Genomic DNA, 22878 nt, shown 5'->3' with positions numbered 1-22878 from the left:
TGTCGATGCTGTCAGAGTGATCATAAATATCCCCAAAAGCCCCTGTGACTGAGTCTTTGAGAGGCAGCAGTTCTAACGTGTCACTCCATCAATGGCTACTGCGTGTGTGGTAACGGCCTCGGGCCACGCTGCAGCGTTACCACGGGAACTCCATGCTGTGCCCTCACCCTCAAAAGGGTGAAAACAGACATCGCGTCCCTTTAGTTGGCTGTCATTAAAGAGCGCAGTTTGCTGAAACAGAGAGGTTGTTATGCTGACATCTGTGACGTCGCAGCGCGATCAGACTCCTGCTTGAAGACAGACATTGACGTGGTGACGCTTGGGCTCTTTCAAACTGAAATGAGACCGAGAGTCCTCTGTTCAAGGAACGCATCGCAGCTGGACAAGGAGACAAAGCTGCTGACAAGTATACCCTCAGTGTCACGATACATGCCTCCAGAACGGGTTTAGATAAGCGAGACACATGACAGCCGCCGACCCTAGATGTGTCTGAGGTTGCATCTGAGGGCATCATCAGCACCGAGGACAGGAGACATCTCACGCGATAGATTTACAGTTGGCCTATTTTATTCATGAGTTACACACGGCATGCAATATAGTCTTGCGTTGAATATAAATTGCTTGTAGTTGTAGTATGAGTAATAGCAATATTATGATTAGGCACTTCAACAGGTTATGGCGGGAGTCAATGGTTACTCCAACTGGTTAAACTCCATGCCATGACTTCAAAGAAAAGCACAAATTAAAGGACAGACAGTTGTGAAGTGAAACACTGATAGTAGTGGCTAGTGGTAATAGAAAGTGAGGAGGAAAAAAGTAACAATGCAAATGAGACCTGCAAGAGTCACTTGAAGTAATTGCAAAAAAAATATTTGCCGGGGCTGGTCGCCTGAAAAATAATGTGTTTTTTTTGTAATTACATTTTTCTAAAGCAGTTTCAGAATGGTTCATGTATTCATCTGTTTTATCCAAATTAAATGTAAAACTGGGAAGAATAATTGGTTTTGCACGGGGCATGACCAATGGTCTCCTGGACAGAAGTTGTATGTTTGTTTGACCCAGTTATGTGTCATAGCTCGTGACCTGCTCGGGTTCAAGTTGCGGCGGAAAATCATTTAATCAGTTCCTGGAAGATTTGAGAGCAATGAACTCAGGAAACAGATCAGTAAAGCAATGCTGAAAACATCCTGATAAATAAAAGAAACATACATGTCAGCCTCTGGGGATGTTGATTTTGAAGCAGCAACGTAACAAATCAAGAAACTGAGTTTTCAGCGGGGGTCTATATCAGCGACAGCTCGGTTTCTTTCTCTCTTGCCTAAGCTTCCCCCTCTCCTCCTTCTTTCACCTCCCTCCACAGCCTTCTCATCTATCAGGAATGATGGAGTGACTCCTCTGTCCTACTTCCTTGCCGCCCCTGTGACATTACATGTGTATCCAAACATCCACTGCGTCTGTCAAACAGGACGCTTCCCGCGGTGTCCGTCCCTCCGTCCTCGCCTCTGCAGAGAAACACAAGCTCACACACGTACGCACACACTCGCCATGTTCAGAGTCCTACAGCGACCGTCAGCCAGTGTACAGAATGAAGAAATGCACAGAAGCACATCAACAGATCCATGCTATGTGTGTTCTATACTTGTTCTTCTTTTTATGCATACTGGCTGCACATTATAAACCATATCTCTGTGTGGAGTACAAACACACACACACAGACACACACACACACAAAGAATGATCACTGTGAAGTGGTCTTGTCGACTTGCAGGGGCCTCTCCAACAAATAAACACCCCATCTATCTGTCCCTCCATTTCTGGCATAGGCCCGGTTGGGCGTGGGTGTGTGTGTGCATGCGGGTGTATTTGTCTGTGTGTTGAGTTGAATTCCTGAGCCTGTGGTTACCAACAGCTTTGAAGTCCTAAAAGCACCAGGGCCCCGGGGTGACGGGCTCACCCGCCACCCCCAGCCTGCACTGGAAGGCCCATAAAGAGAAAAGCAAACAGGCAATAATACCCAGAATGAACAAACCTTTCCTGCATCTTTGGCAACAGCCTCCTCCTTAGCCCTGTATGCCAGAAACACACTGACACAGCAAGGGCTTCCCCACACTGACATCCACACCAACACTGCTTCACAAGGCGAGAAGTGTGCACACAGAGAGAGAAGTAGACATTGATTTAAGAGGGACGGAGTCGCAAACAAGATGGCTATATGAATGTGCTCTCTCTCTTCACACAGATGTGTATATGCCACTGTATAACATTAACGCTGCGTTTCCTTGCTTCGTGAGTATTTCCTGCTTTTGGACTCCAGCTGAATGATTTCTCTAATTAATAGTATGCTCATTATCTCTCCCTCTCTTTTTTGTACTCTCCCTTTCTCTATTTCCCTCTCTCCACTCAGATTCCCCTCCCGGCTGCTGTGTTGTGGAGAGGGAGTCAGTGTGATTGCTGCAGGCATCTCGGCATGCTTTAATTAGCGCAGGTTTGTTTGTTTTTAGCACATCAAGGTCATGGAAGATCCTCAAAAAGTCAAACGGTACCTGAGGGACTGACATTTAGTAGAGACACAATAGAGATAAAACAAATCAACACAAATAGACAAGGATTGAACTGAGGATGCACTCACTTCAATGCAACTTGAAATGTGATGAGGTGAATGTCAGAGGTTGGGACTCCCAAAGAGATCACAAAGCTATTCTAGATCATTTTTAACCATCAACCAGAGTTCTCTGCGATTTTAGGAACACAATTTTCTTTTTAAAAGCTGTTTTTTTACATGACGCAAATGTTGTATAATGTAGTGGTAACATCATAATTCAAACTCTTTCTCACTGAAGCAATCCAGGCCTTGTCCTTTCTTCTCATCTCTCCTCTCATTTTCAGCTCCAGAAAGGCGACATGCCAGCCAGTGCACAGCCAAAAGCCTGCAGCCGAGAAGGCCTCCACACTAAGCTAAGCTGACAAGAGAGGAGGAGACTGATGCAATGGAACAGTAGTGATAGAGCAGAGCCATCTCCAGTATTACAGGTCATTCATACACACACACACACACAAACAAAAACACACACAGGACAGTATGAACTGATGTGATTGCCTGGATTGGTTTTGAAAGTGTGTATCTGAGTCACACCGGCTCTCAACAACAACGTTGGAGGTGCCTCTCAATAAGGCGCTGAACACAGTTCCTGGCTCTTGTTCTACTATGCTAGACTGTGCAGCTCCCACTGTGAATGTGTGCAACGTTGGTATATGACATGGAGCTGGAAACAGAAACAATGGCTCAGAGAACTCAGTTTAGTGAACTGGATAAGAAAAAGGCTGCGATGCACACAGAGAGACAAATACAAGAATGGAAAAGATTATGTGATGCATTCCACCCTGTTGCTGGCTGAACAATTGTAATTTAGGGGATGTGGTATTCTGTGTGAGTGTCTGTGTATAACTGACATGTTCTTGTAGAGAACCGGGCAGTTATATCACAGCCAACGCAAACAAACAGATTTCTTCCAAGGAACCAGAGGAGAGCCAAGAGCTCCATGAATTCACAGCACTCAGCCTCAACAGTCTGGCAGAACCAATATACCAGAAATACAGTCAAAAAAACAATGTGGGGAAGAAAAATAATAATAATAAGGAACATTCAAGAATAACCATAGGGAGTCTAAAGTTCTGCTGGATCTCTTCTGCTTTGATCAATTAGCCTGCAAGGGTATTTGATCAATCCATATGTGAGGCTAACATATTTAGCATTGAGCTTTATGTGTCTCAATAAAGAAGATCATATATTATGTAAAATGATATTAGAAACAAAATGATGTGAAACCCACTTTAAATTCCTTCGAAAAACATTGGGTGTACATTCATGGGTGTCTCATTTGGTGCTTATCATCAATAAGTAATTAGCTCGCAGCAGAGTCTTTTCTAATAAACAGACAACCTAAGTTGCATGACAGGATTTATGAACACTAGGGGGCAGAGGGACTGCAAAACAATATTACAAAAACATTTCTAGCAAGACAGAGCAACACCGGCATCCTTTTGGCGTCCAACAAGTACTTATTGAATATAGGTTCATTATTTACTGCCATTGTAGCTCTGTTGTGGTCTGATCTCTCCTGCAAGTATGTAGGTTTCTTTGTCCAAGCTACAGAAAAATGCTGCAATGGATTTCCACCATTTTGCGTCACCCTAAAACAATCAGATGCAATAGAGATAGAGAGTAATTGGTCATGCACACAACGGCAATAACCTTACAGCAAGTCATGTGACTCATCGTTGAAGCCGAGTACAGCGTTCTGCAAGTCAAATGATAAAATGGATGCTGAATCCTTCTGGTCTGGTCGGGTCTGCGTGACCAAGATAATGAACGATGTATAACTGTGACTGCTTGGAAGGCAAGCATGTCTGTGCATGAGGACAGCAGCTAAATCACTTAAGCTACAGGGTGAAGAGTGATATAAAACATTCGACATGAGATGGACGGTGGGCTTTGAAACGGCGGCCAAGACCACTAGCCACAGGGGTGAGCGGAAAGAGAGAGAGAGAGAGAGAAAGGGAAAAAGGAAAGGAAGTAAACAAGGAAAGAAAGTCATCGCTGTTTGGAAGTCATCGGAAACAAATAATTTGAGTGCAAAGGTCAAAAGTCAAACAAATCTTTACTTTATAGTTGCTTGAAACTTATTTCTCTCTCTTTCCACTTATAATAAAATATGTTAAGTAATCCATGAAACAAACTCAGGAACTCAGACTCATGTCCCTTTGTCTGTGTGTGTGGATTTACTGTATACGTGAACATTATAATAAGCATTATGGTACTGGCAAGTTAGGGGATTGTGTGTCTTGATGAATCCAGTAAGAATGTAAACCTGGGCTCTCTCCGCAACATACAGCAGAACAGCTGCACGCATTTGCAACACACACTCGCACACACTCAAACTCGACAGACAGACATCCGTTTGCTGTTTTAGGATCAAATTAGGGTTGCAGGAATTTCACGCTGATGGTAGATAGGAGTTAGTTCACCTGCTCCAGTCTGTTCTAATGACAGATGAAAGACTGACTTAGCGAGATTAAATCTGGCCTCACATTCTCTATGGAAAGGCTGAAGCCCGCTCACAAAACACACAGTAATCCAGACGATGACAGACGCGTCATTCACCTCGTACAGTCTGAAGAACGCCACATCCACTCACTGAGTTTCACCCTGACAAAAGATCCGATGACATCTGCGCTGATAAGGATGATGAAATATCACAATATGCTCACAGCAATACACACCGCATCCTGTGAAATATGTCATGCAGCCATCAGCCGCCAACACGCACACATGCACACACACTCTCATAGCGACAGCTCGCATACAGCGTCCCGATGCCAACGCCAGACAGAATGTGGGTGTTCTTTTAAAGGCGCCACCGAAACAACATCCTCGTTTTCACAGCCATTACTGGCTATTCACGCATACATACACACATATACACACACCTACACACACACAGCCAGACAGATAACGATGGTCTAATACGAGAGTGTATTCTATTAAAGATCTTAAACAACACTTTGGAGTCTGTGTAAACAAATGCAACTGCTCTCCTACTCTCTCTAGCTTCCTCTCACCCCCTCACCCTCCACACACACACACACACACACACACACACACACACACAGAAGCTACTGCTTTTAGGCGTTCGGTCAAAGAAAACAAAGCATGAAATATTCAGTGAAGGTGCTCTATCCACATCTGATTTGGAATAGTCCAAACCAACAACACCCAAACTAAACTATGGGTCTTAAATGAACCTCCCTGTTGTTGCCTGACAGCGTGTGTGTTTACAGTAATTACTAGATTATTCATTTGTGGCCTGAGCTGACTTTCCTTTTGTTTTGTTATTTTAGAGAAAAAACAATGTCCAGTTGTAGAACGTATGTGTTCTTCCCATGTACAGCCAAGCTAATAATAAATCAACAACGATGGCGTCACGGGGTCAAATATGACCAAGTGGTTTTGTGACATGTAAATACTTCTGTTTCAGACTGTTGTATCACTTGTCGTACTTTAAATATGTTTTCATCTTTCTGGCTATCTCTCTGTACGGTGACTTAACCCGCATGCACTCATCTATCTGTTAACACAGAGGGCCTGGAGAGCGAGCTGCACGCTGGGGCCCCCCCGACGGCTGCACGCGGGGGCTGTGGGGGCCTGTTGGTGCAGCTGTCCCACTCCAGGGTAACATAAGACCTTATTAGAGTCCATTAGACCTCTCTGAAACTAATAAGAGATTGTCAAATACATCCAAACATTCACACAATTCACAGAGACAGGAACTGAAGAGGGGGGGTGGGTACGGAGGGGCTCAGGGGTCTGCTATTTGTTTTCATAATGCTCTCTTCTTATATCGACATGTTTTGTCCTTTCAAATTTGGATCGCAAAGGCTAAACTGGCAGATTAAAGGTCCAAACATTTTGTATTAAATTATTTAACAAGATTTGCCCTTTTATATATTAATATCAATAGGATAAAGATGTTTTCAATGGCATGTAGACACCGGACACAACCAATTCTAATAACTTTAATGGTCTTCAACACGGAAATAAGGCTGACAAATAATTAGCACAGATGCCCACATTTTTCCTCCGACACCTTTCAAACCAGAACATGTATATTTCATGGTGATTGTGTTTTGTTTCTGTATACTTGACATCTCCCCCAACCTGTTTACATCTTGCACATATAAGGTTGTTTTTATCTGACAGCTGCGGCAGAGTTTCTCCTCGCATCTGGACAGTGAGACAGGCTCGTCTGCAGTCCGAACCCCAGAAAAAGCACTTCCCTTGGCCCTGACAGCAGGGGCTTGACCTGGTAGACTGCCTTTGATCTTTCATTAACACTGGGCCCGGCCCTGCAGAGGACAGAGCTGATGAACACAGGAACATTTAGGGCCCGCGACTAGAAGCATAAATAAGAGAAATACAGACAAACTGCTTTTTCCTCCAACTTCATACACGTTTTGAACTTTAGAGCCACTGTGAAACAGCTGCAGTGCAGAGCATGAAGAAAGGGGCTGCTTTCAAATATATGCTGCATCTGGCTTCCAGAATTAAGAGCTCGCTCGAACTGAGAAAGGAGGAGCATATCCAGTTTGATATGGACCGAAGAAAACCAGCCACAACAAAGAGAAGCTTGGGATTCATGGCACATGCTGTCTCGGCAGTCCTCTCCATAGCATGGTCAAAGAAAATATACAGAAACATAAATAAGTGGAGGATGACTTAAGTTAGTACGTACCCCTGCTATTGTAATTGTACATTAGGTGCCGTGGTATTTAAATACATTGTGTGCTTTTTACATAAAACATTTATTTGAATAAAATGCTAAAAATATTGCCGCACAGAAATACTGATGAAGTACTGCAATAGTAATTGAGGAAAGCTGTTACAGAAAATGTCATTTTGCTAAATTATCTAGTTATGGTACGTTATGTTATGCAACCCTTTATAAAGAGGAAGCCACACTAATTAACAATTAAAACCCATTTGATGAAAGTTGTAATTACACTGGGATGTTATGTGGTATGATGAAAGGCCCGTCGTGACACTTAACCTTTGAACCCACTGGTTGCTTGATCCCAAAGGGGAAGTAGAAGTTGACAAGCAGCATCATGTATGTAATGTCCAAGTGGTTGAAATGCTACTTTAAGTGAAATAAAGAGGAACAAGGATAGTCAAAAAACAATTGCTAGCTGGTTACAACTCAAAATTCCCCTCCCCGAAAAGCATGTGTGATGATGATGATGTTGCAGACAGTTTGAATGAAAGGCAAAGCCAGACATACTTTTGGGCTTTTCCAACCACCACCTCCAAGGCGACAACAGACTTTGGGCTGGGATCGAGTATTTCCAGGCTCCAATGTCTGTCCATTCATGACTCCACCAACACCCGCAACCATCGCCGCAGCTATTCCATTATTCACCATCCACTCCAGCCCACTCCTTTCTTCTGGGTTATCAGTCCCATCCCTGCTGCTCTGGTTAAGATCTTCCCATAGCTAATGATGTGTCACACAGAAGATTACTATTGACCTCATGCACGCTGCCCCATGGAGCTCAAAGACCTGGATAACACATCACACACACATGGAAATGCACATGAACAACTTTCCAGCAACACCGTAGGATTCTTTTGAAGGTATTCCACATACAGAGCGCACACACACACACATATACACAAAAGTTAGGTATCAGACATTAAAGGTTCGAGGCTGACAGCTATTAAGTGTGACGGTCTTCTCATCAAACATTTTGCACACTTTAGCCGTGGGAAACTTTGCATTGTATCACAGTGTTTGAAACAAGGTCAGACAAAAGGACAAATAATATCAGAGAACTGAGGAGAAAAATACAGGGGAGAAAAAGAAAAGCTGTCTTACTTTGGCAGGTGTTGCTTCTCTCCTCGTACCCTGCGTTACATAGACACTTCCCAATAGGTACGAGCCACTCCCCCTCTGTGCTGCAGTACATTCGTGGAAGCTCCTCCTCTTTGGAGTGATTTACACATGAGCCTCTGACCTCCACCAGTGACTGGGAGTCCATGGGCACCGTATCAGGGAATGAGGCGAGATTCCTTATCGTGTGAGGGCATTTCTTGAAGTAAATCCTCACTGAAACTAAAGCTACGCAGGCGCCCACGTCCTGGAACGCCAGGTAGAAGCCCTTCTTGGTCATGGGACCCACCTCGCGCACCTCAGTGTTAAGCTTGAGGATGCGATCTCCGAGGTCCATTTGGGTGAAACTTTCATCAGCGGCGATAGTGTCAATCTTAGTATACTGGTGTTCTCTGAAGTGGCTCCCCTGGTCGTCATCTGTCTCCTGGTAAAGGAGGTTGAAGGTCTCCTTGCATGTGCCCAAGACCAGCGGGATGGAGTTGCAGTCCCTCAGGGTGAACTTCATCTCCACGTAGATCTTCTGGGCCGACTGGCGAGGGATCCAGTTGGTGCGCAGCCAGTTGTTCTGGCTGTACTCCATCACGTTGCACACCTGGAAGGTCCTGATGGGTGTGTAGTGCTCATCCACCCCACTGATCTCCTCCCACTGAAAAAGATGGAGAGAAAGAGTAGTGAAGGATGGACACAGAGGAAGACGAGAGGGAGAAACAAATTAAAGAGAGATAGATTTAAAAACAAAAGGGGGGAAATGTAAGGTTCAAATATGAGGAGGGGGTAGTGGAGGAAGCAGATAAGGAAAGGTAAAATGAAGAAATATATGAAAAAGATGTGACGGTAAGAGGAAAAACAAGATAGACGGAGAGCAAGTAGAGGGAAAAGAAGGGTTCCAAGACATTGGAGGAGAGTTAAAGAGGAAGGGATAGGAAAGAGGGGATTTGAGAAGGAAGAGGATAGAGGGAAGAAGGGGTAGATAGCGGAGAGAAAGAAAGTTATCTCCACCCTGTAAGCATTTACAGATAAATTATTTAGATTCAGATTCACTCGTGGTGAATACTAAGCATCTAATAAACACTTAAGGGTGAAAAATCACACCACCAGATCTCGAAGTAAGTTACTAAAATTAATTAAAAGCAAACTTGCTGCCTTAGCCAAATGTTCAAAGCACTGTGAAGATATCGCAGAGAAAAACCGAGTGTGATTTCCTGTCTCAAAAATAAATAAATGTGTCTGAAGCTGCTTAATTGTTGTTGAATATTAGCAAAATCCTATAGTGTTTTTTTCCACCCTTTTACTAACGTTGTCTCTACAAATGAGGACTTACAAGCTGCTGGTTATTTGCATCACAGAGCTACGGTTACCAGAGGAAACGTGCTGAATCCACTATGAAACAGAAGAAGCTACGAAGTACAGACAGATGTGAGTGTATACCAGGGGCGTTCGTGTCTATCTTACATTTTCCCTCCACTGGGAGAAAGCAATGAGAGGAGAGGAGAAAAAGAAAGCGGGGTCATTCCTTTTGAATTCAACACAGCGGGAAAACTCATTGATCATGCGCTGTGGCTTCGCTGTCCAGGCAAATCAACACCGAATCGGAGTGATGATGAATGGGCAAACACCTGAAACACTGGGCTCATTGTGGTTAAAATGACAGTCATTAGAACGGATGGCCCTTAATTTGTAAATGGATGCCTTTTCTATTTTTCTTCAGTCTGTGAAAATTCTGAATGGATATATCCCTGAATGAGCAGTGCTTTTTTCAGAGAGAGAGAGAGAGAGGCATAGAAAGAAAAACACTTTCTGGGTAAGTGGAAACTGAATTATCGCTCCTTTCACACAAGCATTAATGGAAACATAAACCCACACACACATATACATTCACATACGGCTCATGTGAAGTGTTTAAAGTCCCGTAGCAGGCGGACACAGCAGGTGCTTTCAGCCTGAACACACACATTAATGACGAGCAAAGAAAGTCGAGGTTCTCTATTACATGGTTGGGTGTGCGGGCGTTAGGGATATCTATGAGTGTGTGGCAGTCAAGGAGCTCTTAGGCTGAAGGATGGCCACTTGCTTTTCATCTCACAGTAAACTTAATGAAACACGCCTGAGAGAGAGCGAGAGAGAGGGAGAGAGAGAGAGGGAATAATGAAGGGAAAGGTAGAGAAAGTAAAAGAGATAGAGTTGAAATCGAGGGAGAGCTAAAGTGGGAGGAAAGTTAAGGGGATAGATTGCATTTGTGTTTAGTCTCCCCCGTCATGCTTTCGTTGGCGTCACCTCATTTATCTGAGTGCAGTCCAAGTTCTCTATATACCTAACAATAACAGGCAAAGTAGACGTTACTGAGTGGGGCTAAATATTAAGAGACAAAGCTAAAGTTAACATTTCACCTCTCGTTACTCTCGAGTTTAATAGATTGACTTAAAATATATGTGGAAATAATGATGTGATGACGTGCAACAAAGATTTGATGAGAGATAACGCAGAGGGAAGACTATGATTAGTGACTGTGTTGACATTATGTTTGATAAGACAATGTACTTACATGAAAGTAATGCAAACAAAGGATCCTAATCTGGCTCGGCTTTATGTATACATACTTTCTGCCAGAGTTCAACCATGTCTTTCTGCCAGAAAATGTTCTACAAGATTACAAGTGGCCATGTAAAAAGGAAAACATTCAAAGTTAACGCAAAATAAAATGCAAGAGCACACAGTATTGGAGGACTGGCTCTCTACTTTTACGTGATCTGCCATCTAATGAAAAGCCTAAGAGGATTGGGCAAATGTAAATTGAGCAGATTGAAGTACATACTCTGGATTGCACCTATCTCACACCCTCTCTGTTTAAGCGTTTCTCTACTTATTGTGAATATTATTGCTGCATTTCATTGTGCCACATTTGATTTTCTGGCAAAATTGGTTTCTAATGGAACAAGTTGCCCGAGGGTGTTGGTGCATTACTGTACATATGCCTGTGTGTGTGTGTGCATAATTCTCAATCCCTGTAAACAGATGACTGAGAGCTGCAGGATTTACGTCTTATTCTTGTATGCACTTTCATGTCCTCCAATATGATGCAAAGTGGGCTGAATCTAAAGCGACTGCGAGTGATTGCTCTCTGCTTTAGAGCCATCTTTGGGAGGGGTCTGAAGTTTGCACAGGGTTCAAAATCTAACACAGATGTGTGTATGCGTCTGTATGTATGAGTGCATGTGTGCATTAGGGGCGCTATATCCTATTCTAGAAAAGATGACTTGACTTGAGCAAGTCTCTGCCAAAGTAAATGAGACCTCCGCTACGATGTGAGGAATACACTCTGATTAGCACCTCTGAAAGCGAGATATCCTTTTCCCCATTCCCAAACATTACATCATAAGAATGAGAAACCGTGATCACTTCCCTGTGTTTGTTTTCTGTCCTTCACCTGACAGTGAGGAAGCAGGAGTGAGGAATTTAATATATAGCGTCTTTACATAATTATCCAGATTCAAAAAGACGTTAGTTAGCAGAGTTCTCACTTGTACAAATAACGCATCCAGCAAGAAGAAACAACCAGCAACAGACACGAGAGTTGAAGCATGTCGGGCAGTTGAATCCAGAAGCAAACTTTTACAACTCCTCACTCCCACTGTGAGTGTGTGAAACTGTGTGTGCGTCAACAAGGATAAATAAAGGTATGGTAAAGTGAGCAGACACCTCCTTGTTTCTCTCCAGGGGGGCAGAACTCCCCCCCCCCTTTCCCTCTAATTAATATATAACAACACCAGCATCCTACACCAGTCCTTGTGACCTTTGCCCCTAACCCCTGATGGCCACAGTCGGGCAGAGTGTGTGTGCTCTCGGCTCTGGCTCGTCTGATCTGTGCTGTAGGTAGGTGAAGCAGCTAGAGGAACACTCAAATGGAGTGTGGTAACTTGATCCGCTCAGGACATTACAACTACGGCAACAGGCACGCCTCAAAGTCACTGAGTCAGCACACCAGTTCCCCCACACCAGGCACGCAGGTCAATGAGAGGTTATGGACCAGTATAGGGTAACAATGCATTCAAACCAAGACTAGTTGTGTTGAAGGGAGACTGAGGTCAGCCTTTATTATAACAAATTAAAGATCATTGGAAGAAGCCAACTTCAGGTGTAGCGTATCTACAACTGTCCATTATTCTGGTCCAGCTGGAGAGGGTACATCTTAAAACTGGTGCACCACAACAAGTGCAGAGCTCTTGGGCTTCACAGAGGTCAGTGGGGTCACGGACACAACAACTGCCGCATATCAGTCAGAGGACATTTCATCAGCCAGTCTTAAGGGGAACTTGAATCCACACTTTATACATTCTCCTCTTCCTGCTTTTGAACAGCTCCAAGACATGCTCGAGGAAACATCGGCAACACATCTGCAATGGTTTTATAATACTGTGGGGGACAATTGTTACATTGGTATTTGTCATTTTGTTGGTTTTATGTTTGCTTTTTAATTATGCTGAGGTCTAAATAGTTTGTTATTGTTTTGGGGGGATTATTGACACCAACAGGGGGATTTGACTCTTGACTGAATACGTTCTCATGCTGTTTACTTGCTCAGTCAGAGGATTTGCATCAGCTGGTCCTACCAGGTTGAAAGTAACTGCTAACACAATTCTCTACTTCCTCCTCCTCCTCTTCCTACTCCTCTCTGGTCCCTTGCCCTCAACGCTAATCTCCGTTTATGGATGAGCTTTTCTCCGTACTCCCTCTCTCTTTCTGGGGGGCAGGGGAGTGTGTTATGCTGGTCAGGCTGATTCTATAGATAAGAGTGGCAGTAACATGGGGGGCTTTCCTGTCCTCCCCTCTCTCCTCTTTCATCCCCTCTTCCCTTTGTATCTCTCTGTCTCTCCATTGTTTGATCCTCTCCCATCCCCTCGTTTCCACTCTGGAGTCATTCTCATTAAACAATGACATTGGCTTCCAGTTTTGCAGCATTTGTATGACGTGTATAACCAAACGCGTCTCCTCTGGACTCTGGAATTAAGGTGAAATAGAGCAGAGTGCCCCTCTGTCACACATGTCCCTTCGCTGGATCAACTCTCCGATATCGGTACGCATTTTCCTAAACTTTAATAACTTCTTTCAGCACTACATTAATCCATCACGTGTTCACGCCATCGTCCTGTGGCCTACAGTTGTCTTTGCACTGAATCCATTTCAAACAGCCTGCTGCACTTTTTCCTTTGGGTCAATTTTTTTCATTGTGGTTCAACCTCGTGAAGAAACTAAGAGTTTTGATGGTGCCAGCAGTGTATATGGCCGAGGGAAACAAGATTTGGCAGCTCCATGAAACAAATGACGGGATTACCTTAAGCCACTGCCAAGGAGTAATTCTAACACTTAATTTAAAAAAAAGAGGAAGTGTGTTGTGCATGTGTGTGTGTGTGTGTGTGTGTGCGTGTGGTGTGTGTGTAGGTGTGTAGGTGTGTTTGTCATTGGGCCAGCCCCGAGGCACAGTAGTCTAACTAGCTACACAAATAAACACTAAGCGGGAGCCCACTGGAGGGACTTTGGTAGCAGAGAGGCTGATGGATGAGGCTGCTGAGATTTTTTTTTTTTCTTTCCCAAAAGTCTGGAACTGAAAGCTGTGGAGTTCCCACATTTAATCATAGTGTTTTGTTGTTATCGATTTACAGCACAAATTACATATTTTTTTATACATTCTATCCGTAGATGTGTGCAACTGCACAGTGGTTACAAGTAACACAACATAGCCCAAATTAAGTAGTGAGAACTTTGATTGTATTGTGTATTTCATTTGTTTTCTATTTACTCACACTCTCACAGACTTTAAATTGGGTGTTACAGGACTAGTATTAAAGCATGTGTGACCGACAGAATGTATTTGTAATCGATAACAAATGTATTAACAAATGAAATATTCACAATGTATTTACAATGTTAACATGCAACAGCAGTAAAATGTTGTTAATGTAATATTAACTAAAAAGGGCTTATCGGCTATCTTCTGCGTTAGTGTCCACAACCTAAAATCCTTTAATGCCTTAATCTTTCTTTAAACACATGCACACTCAAATACCCAAACACCCACACAGTACATTTTCCCTTGAGTATCTTGACCATATGGCAAGCACTGAATGCTTAACCTTTCACCCGAGAGATGAAGAATGGACAAAAAATGTCGAAAGAGAAGTGGGTTAATCTGCACTTGGCTCATTGGGTCAACGCGGCATAGTGAGAACCGCAGGAGTTTGAACATCCTGATGTCATGTGGTGTGGGGTTGAATCCAACACCCAGTTCATGTTGATGGATCTGCCCCCCAAATGTAAGCATATGGAGACATGATGTGGGTAAATGTAGAGAGAGAAAATACTCACCCCATGCGATGGGTAGGAAATCCATCCTAACTCCCCTTGGCTTGCTTTAGAGTCTAACAGGTTGACTGTGGTGAGGGAGAGAAAGAGAGAGGGAAAACAAAGAGAACATATGAGTGTCTATTCCTTGTTAGCCCCAATTAGCCTTCATCTAATCCAGCAGGAGAGATCACCAACCTCCAGCACTGATCATGACTTTATTTACTCAGCTGCGACACACACACACACACGCACGCGCACTGCACATATCCTACGCTGACAAACAGAGAGAGTCGGCTTTCTTGTCTCGCTGTGTAAAGCATCAAAGCAGTTGGTCGGGAAAAACTGGCTCCAACACAGATATCCTGAAGAGATGTTGAACTGAAATAGAGCCAACATCTTTTTGTCATTTTTTTAAACAGACAAAACCCAGCCCCACACCGAAACAAACAAACACACACACGCATGGTGACTGGAAGCAAAATCGCATTAAATCCAAATTCAGATGCAATCTCCAGTTTCAGAGGTGGTCAGAAATGCAATTGGCCTCACTGAAACAGCATACAAATCCATTTATAATGAATACATATTTTATTTATTTTTCCACCAAGAATTCATTCATATCAAACAGAAACTAAGATGCAGAAAAGGAAATATGTCTCTAATGGATGGAATAGGACACATTAGACAAGGAGCTGTGAGTTTGGGGGTTTGGGTTTCATATGGTGAACGTTATGGTCCCAAAGCAGCAGTGTCAGTACTTATGGTGCGTGGTGTCATGACATGATGGTCACCTAATGGCACTTCTATTGCACAGCTTCTCCAACCAAATCAGTCCACACGGCACAGTGCAGGTCACGTCGGTGCACACAGGAACAGATTCTACTCAGCAACCCTTCATGTAGGCCTGAATCAACTACAACACAGAAATGAGCCACTCTAGCTACACTATTCTTAGTATGTACCCATAGCTGTGTTGTGAATTATTGTTATAAAGCACACCTGTCATGACATAGGAAGTGGGGAATGTGAAGGCTGCCTTGTGCTCCATGGATTCCCCACTTCAAACCGTCACTGCGTCTTGGGACCAGAGTTTGTTTAGGAAATACACCTTATGAGTACGTCCACCTCGAATGAAATAACACAAATTAAGTGGCTACAATAAAACTGAGGAAAATAATTTGTCAATATACATGCACATCAGTTACACAAGTCTAACTTTACTGTCCGTTTCCAAAAACCGAGAACAGAGAAAATGAATATGATACCTTATTATAATGTGAGATGAACAGATAAGCCTAGTGAGAGGAAGTTTGACAAATAGTGATCCAACAAGACTCTTTTCTTAAGAAATATGATTTGCTTGCTAACATTGTTTGCTTACTAAAAAACAATGACTCTTTTGGGGTCTGAATCTTGAAAAGAATAGTTGACCTATGTTTATATGTAGTCATCCAATATTTCTTTTTACAAATTGACATGTTGCCGTGATTAATAATGCACACTCAGCGACCTGCATGAGAAAGTGCAGGATGAATAATCTGCTTTAAACAAATGGTCGAACAACAAGGTCTCACCGCTCTTTGAGTCAGCTTCTCCCTCGCGCAGAGAGCAAAATCGGTCCACAGCTCAACACACACAAACAAGTGCCTACTTACACACACACAGACACACACTTAGCCGAGCGAGCGCACGCATACAAAACTAAGTGAAGCAGCAGTAGAGCAGTCAGGGCCTGCAGCTGTAGCTCTATTCACTGTGAAAATATGAGGAATACAATCCCCCTCCGCACTTCCATTCAAAGCTTCAGTAAGCAAGAGTGTACACATCTCTGAAACAGCCGAAGAGAGTATTTGAGGGTCAGGAAGGACTGCCGTGGATACTGTGAAAACTATTTTAGTTCACAAACAGCATGATCTAAATGTGCAGGGGGAAAGGATTTTGCCGCTCCATGAACTAATTGTTGTTTCACACTAGAATAAAGGTTAAGATGGAAATCATAATTTTCTTCACTCTGATAGCTATCAGCCAGTGTGGCATCGTAAAGAGCCTGAGAGGGAAAGTGGAGCAGAAAGAAGAACAGATACAGACACACACACATACACACACACACAGGCACATTATTATCAAATTCCAGGTTCGAAAATGTCCTGAACTGAGGCTCACCTGAGCTGAGCCAGTTGAGTGGCAGTCGACACATTCCTATTAGAGTCTAATGAAGCTATCTGTTCATGTCAGATAATAGCAGCTCAGCATCCAGGGCCATTGCTTCCAATTTGCATTTCTCAACGAGCCGAGCCCACCACTCAAATTGGGCCGAGCGGGGGAATTTGAGAGCAGAAAATTAGACGGCTCTCATATCGCTGGAGAAAAAAAGCCCCCTCCAGCTGCACTTGGCTGGGGAAATCAGCACACACACACACACACACACAAATGCATGCATAAGCAACAGCACTGTGCACAGGTACAAAAAAGACAAAGTCGCATCAAGAAATGCGCCTTATCCAGGAAACTAGAGTAAACACAGACGGTGAAACACTTGTGTTTACACTAAAACGTAATAGAACACATGCCTTTCGTATGCATGCACTCTTTAAGATGCTCACCAAAACACATTTCCCCACACATGCATACACAAAAAGAGGTACGAAATAAGAGCGTACACAAACAGTCTTTCTCCTTCTCACTCCCTCTCTCACACACATACACACACACATGCCGCCGGTTAGCAAGCAAGCGTCAGCCAAGCATATAGCCCCTGCCCCATCAGGGAGTGCCTCTGAACGGGAACTGGGGGTATTAATAGCAAACTGAGCCAGCCTGTCTGGGAGGGAGCAAAACATCACCGAGGTAGAAACAGGTGAATCAATATATAAACCTAGAGGCCACCGTCCAACACCCACACACATGAACACACCGTGACGCAACGGAAGGAGGAGAAGACGCCGCCCCACGAACAGGATGTCCTGCAAGCTTTCATGAACTGATGGGAATGTGCGGATGGGGGTGTGCAGGTGGATGGGTGTTTGCTGTGTCATCGAGCCAGTAAACCTTATGAGCAAATAAAAAAACATCACGCGGCAATGCAATTCTCACAATTCTTTCTCACTTGCTCTAGCGTCCTATATCGCTCGGTATAACATGTGTTGAAATATTAACATGAAACATTGGAGCAAAGATCTACAGGGGGCCCATTTTATGTTCTCATAATTTAACAGCTACGTCCACCATCGCCGTCGAGCGCACACTTGGATCCAATAGCTCCTCACTTCCAGTAAAACGTGATGATGTGAAAACCGATTCACAGCAGACGCACATGGAAATATAATCCTCAGTCACAGACACGATGAAAATGTTGGATGAGCAGAAGAAGCTGTCAGTCAGAGTGACGAATCAACACATGGCTTGATCAGTAAAGCAAGACCCCATCCATCTGGACCAGGCCACTCCACTCGGAAGGGCAAAGTTGCACCCATGTGTGGGATTTCTCCCATGTGGTTGTGAACACATGAGGGCTTGGTCTTTGCAGCCTGGCTCTGTGCATGTAAAGGTTGGCAGGCTGCAGTGCAGGCAAAGCAAGGCGACTTGTGTCTCTGCTAAAGGGTGAAGTGTTCACCTCCCATTATGAATTATTCAAGTGCAAAGTCGCTCTGTCTAATGTTGCTGCTGCTTGCCCAACCTCTCTGCCCCCATTCCTCTTTATTTCCCTTTCTTTCTTTTCCTGTCTTTCTTTCTTTCTTTCTTCTATCCATATACCATATACCACCTGCCATGTATGTTACACAGAAACATGGAGGTTCAAATACTCACATAAAGACATACATCACCGCTGCACATATACTGTTTGATCTTATATATCTTAACAAAATACAAGCATGAGCACAAACACACGAAGAAAGACACAAATGTAAAACGTATGAATATTTTCATTAATTTGTTTTAATCTGAAGGCTAAAACCCATGCTGTTAAATTGAAGAAGGCACTCCTGCAGCTCAATGTTTGGCCAACACATATGAGTATTGTCCTTTATGGGTGTATTTTTAAAGGAGGGGCACGTGTAAGCACATTCCCAGCACCTCTGAAAGGTACCATCGCTCACAAACGCCCATCCGTCCCAGCGGGGCTGCAGCGCCGGGCTCTGCGGGCCGAGCCGCCCTACCGCCGGCTAAAAATACCCGAGGCCTCCCGACGCCCTGCAGCGGGGAAACATCACACCACGCAGCACGCAAAGGGACACGCTGCACCACAGTAGGGCACCCAACAGCGTGTTATTATTTTTCTTTCGATTTAATAGTGGGAAACTAATTAAATATATATATATATATATACATATATATATTCAGACAATAGCTGATCTCTTTTTTTTCCAGGCAAAGTTCCAATAAATCGCGCCACAAATGATATTCTGCGGGACTTCCCTCAACTTTTCCCCGAAGTTTTATCCACGATCGTAACGACTTGAAGAAAGCCACAAAGAAAGAGTGAATTCTGCTCTTAGCAGCGAGGGTGGAGAATATTACACGAGATATAACTCGACCTCTGGTTTCCTTATGAATGGGGAGGGACTTATACAAATAAATATACGTTTCCTATATTATCCAGTTCAAAGTTCAGGTTTGTTTTCCATGAAAACATATTAATTAATTCTTGAAGTAATTAATGTAGCCTAATCCCATTAAGTCAATGAAAAGACCCATGAAGTCTTTACATTGGTAACAAACTTATTTCATTAATTTCCTCATTTGCTGATATCGATGTAATATAAGCGACAGACATATGGATACGAATTTAGAGCTGATCCTTTTATGCATATCGATGTTATTGAAGTTCACAAACAGGCCTGCTTTGTTATCTCCGGGGAAAAGTAAAGCAGATCATTAAAAAAAACATTTACATTAATCTGCTGAGCGCTCGCGGACTCGATCTGATCGGCATGAACACACAAGCCATGTCTCACTTTATTCTTTACACATGTGCGCACTCTTCGAGGGTTCGTGATCCGTCCGGTTGGTCGTTGCGTGGATTTGATTTTTAAAGGAAGACACGAAACATCTGTAAGTGAATCCGATCTGGTAGCCTTTACTCTCCGATGGTGAACGCTGAAGTGTCCTTTGCTTTATTAATTATGAGGTCAAATGCGTTGCAGGTCAGTGAACTTGATGATGGTTTTATGATCTGCTTTACTTCACCTCTCCCCAGTATTTAGGAAACGTGACAGAGGCTGAACGGAGGAACACGATGAGCCCAGAAGATCCGCGTGCACCACTACTCCATTACACATTTAATTTAACACGAGGGAAGATGTCACAGGTTCACATTTAGCAATCACTAAAGATTTTTATATATAGGCTACAATATGGAGACGGAGCAGCTCGATACTGACACTCTCTGGTAGATTTACGTCTTGGAAAGGTGAATTGAATTGCCCGATTTGTTTCACATATTGAAATGTATAGCACTTTGAGGTTAACTCTCTCTCTCTCTGTGTCCTCACTCTTTTTTTAAACGTAGGCCTACAACACTGTAAACGTCTCTCTCTCTCTCTCTCTCTCTCTCACACACACACACACACACACCAGCAGATTGTATATTTTATCAGGGCGATGTTTATTTTATTGCGTTTTCTTTCTCTTTCTCTCTCTCTCTCCCACCCCGTCCCTCCTCCAGTAGTGCTAAATGACCATTGACTTTAACCCTCATACAGCTACTTTAATCACGAGTTTTATATTTGTTGAAAATAAAAGTTACCGGGGCAAACGGAGTTCACAGATCCGCTGCAGGCCGACAGTTGACTTTGACACATGCAGTCGCTTTCACCGCAATTCGTTCCCCAGCTTTCCAATTCGTCCACTCGAGGTTCACCAGCTTGAGGAAACCGACTCGGCTCTTATGGAGCTCCTCAGCAGACACGCGACGTGGCGGAGAGAACCACCAAACTGAAATCTGCACATTGAAGAATAAGTGTATGTGCAGATGAAAGCAGCATCAGCGGGCTGGTTATCGGACCTCGACAGCAACACTTTCCATCCGCCCGGAAGAGTTACTTTCCAACAGTTCTCATGGAACTATAACGCATCAGGAAATGCATGTGTGTGTGAGCACGAAAAGCTCATTGCGGTTAAATTAATTACGTCATCGGCACTACGGTTTCAATCACTCGCACCTATGTTGATATCCTCACGTGAAGCGCCACTTCTGAAAACAATGAACTATCCATGTATTGATATGTACAGTAGACTCTTTTATTTAATCGTTTTATATTATTCCAGGGAATAACTGTAATTGTGAGCTGAGTCCCTTTAGAAAGTGTGACCCAAATCTTCACCCAAATATACCCCCCCTACCCCCACCCAGTGGGCAGCTTTAACCTTTACAGAACTCGGAGCACGCAAGTGCCTTTCGTTTATACTTTGACTCCGCTACGAAACACTAACAATAACCCGTATTTACAGAAATTGAGTGTTTTAGAAAGAATAAAGAAAGAAAGCAAGTAACGAAAATGTGCAAGTAAAAGAAGGAGTCTGGTTTCCACCACAGTCATGCGTGAAGAAGAGACCGCTGCAAGTGGACGGCTCAGTTTTATTCTGCCGGCTCTCAAAATATCACCGCATGCTTATTAAGAAGTGTCCGAAACTTGCGCTGGAAATAAGTGAAATGAAATCATAAAATGTGTCGCCGGTTTAAATAAACGTTGGATTTGGATATCATTTAAAACATATTCATACAATGACTCCATACGACAGACGGTTTACAAAGCAGCCCTCAAGTCAGCTATAGTTGTGGATGCATTCAGGTCAGAGCCTTAAAAACAGACATCCGCGTTTTTACGCACAATGCGATCGGGCTCATCTGCTTATTGCCTTTAAATCGGCAAAACCGCCCGATGGGGCGTCCACCTCAAAACGGATCAACATGAGCCTCCAACGGGAACACAGGCACCGGAGTTTCTCAACATCTTTGCCCCACAACAACTCTGTGATGGGCTCTTTGGGAGCCGTCTCGCCATCGCTCGCTTCACTCGTCCACATTCAAATAACTGTCAACTCTGTGTTCGCGAGGTTATCCGAAATGAGGCTACATGGTCTGCCTTGTTTGGATCTACTTTGAAGTTGATTGTCTACATATTGTATATTCGTTCTCATGTTCCGGCTCTCCGTGATCCACTGTGTCACCTCCACGCGCTTTAGATCCTAGAGTTATTGTTGTTATGATCCCGACAATTTGGACAGTAGCAAGTCCGCGACGAGCGCACATCGCTGCTCCCGATGCGTGCCGTAGCGCACCATTTGCACACGCGCGCGCACACACAGACACACACAAACAAACACATTGGCACTCGTGTCCGCAGATAGAGTTCACTCACCTTCATTGGGGAGAGAGATGATGGGAAACGCAGGAAGAGCGCAGGACAACAAAAGAGGTAAAATGAGAAGGAGTGATCGCGGATTGCAATCCATGGCGGCGGATCAGAGGTACATAACTCCATGAAGCCACTGACTGATCTGAGAGCGTCTTCTCTCCACACAGCTTTCTCCCTCTCTCTGGCTCCGTCTCCCTCCGATTGGAGCACTTTTCCGCTGGGTCCTACAGAGTCTAACAGACAGTAAAAAACACAGCGCTCAAGTTCACCACAGGTCACTTTAGATCTTTCACGTCTTCTCGACGTCAAAGACACGTTCAGTTCTTCAGCATATTTGATGCAAAACAAAAACTTGATTCACTGAAATTGAAAACAGTGAAGAGAATTATTAGGAATTATATCAAAAGGGTGACACCATCCTTGTGACCTATAACTCAATCTTCTTAAATCAAACAATAAGTTAGTTTAATGAATTAAACAAAATGATTTGACCATGAACAAAATATGTGACTTTTTTTTCTTTTTTTTTTAGAGGCAAAAGAGCCATATGTGTTCAATAATAATAACATCCCTACAATAATAAAGCATCCCTAGGTGTCCTGTGACTTTGAATCTTACTCAGTCTCATCTACAGTGGTTTTCATTTGGAGCAAACCAATATTGCTCAATAGCTAAACATAACCAGCCAACAAGATCACTCTGAATGCAAATTCTGAAATGTTCACAAGCAAAATGCT

General features: G+C 43.5%; 1 protein-coding gene across 7 annotated transcripts in view; it reads right to left on the bottom strand.

Annotated features, from left to right (window-relative positions):
- Nucleotides 1-22266, bottom strand: part of epha3 (eph receptor A3) — a 93438-nt gene extending 71172 nt beyond the window's left edge. For 5 of the 7 annotated variants that reach the window (XM_056423233.1, XM_056423198.1, XM_056423208.1 and 2 more), the window contains exons 1-3: nucleotides 22145-22266; nucleotides 14805-14869; nucleotides 8430-9090 (exon numbers count right to left, since the gene is read on the bottom strand). In XM_056423233.1, the coding sequence (XP_056279208.1) occupies nucleotides 8430-9090; nucleotides 14805-14869; nucleotides 22145-22238 (820 nt within the window). In that variant the 5' untranslated portion in view covers nucleotides 22239-22266. Of the gene's footprint in view, nucleotides 1-8104; nucleotides 8180-8429; nucleotides 9091-14804; nucleotides 14870-22144 lie in introns of those variants that run through there. The other 2 variants (XM_056423256.1, XM_056423242.1) reach the window with 2 other exon arrangements.
- Between the last annotated feature and the right edge of the window lie 612 nt (nucleotides 22267-22878).

Source organism: Pseudoliparis swirei, chromosome 2 (assembly GCF_029220125.1).
Source record: "Pseudoliparis swirei isolate HS2019 ecotype Mariana Trench chromosome 2, NWPU_hadal_v1, whole genome shotgun sequence".
NCBI classification, from domain to species: Eukaryota; Metazoa; Chordata; class Actinopteri; order Perciformes; family Liparidae; genus Pseudoliparis; species Pseudoliparis swirei.
Note: the sequence above shows the minus strand (reverse complement) of the source record. Positions and strands in the feature narration are given on the sequence as shown.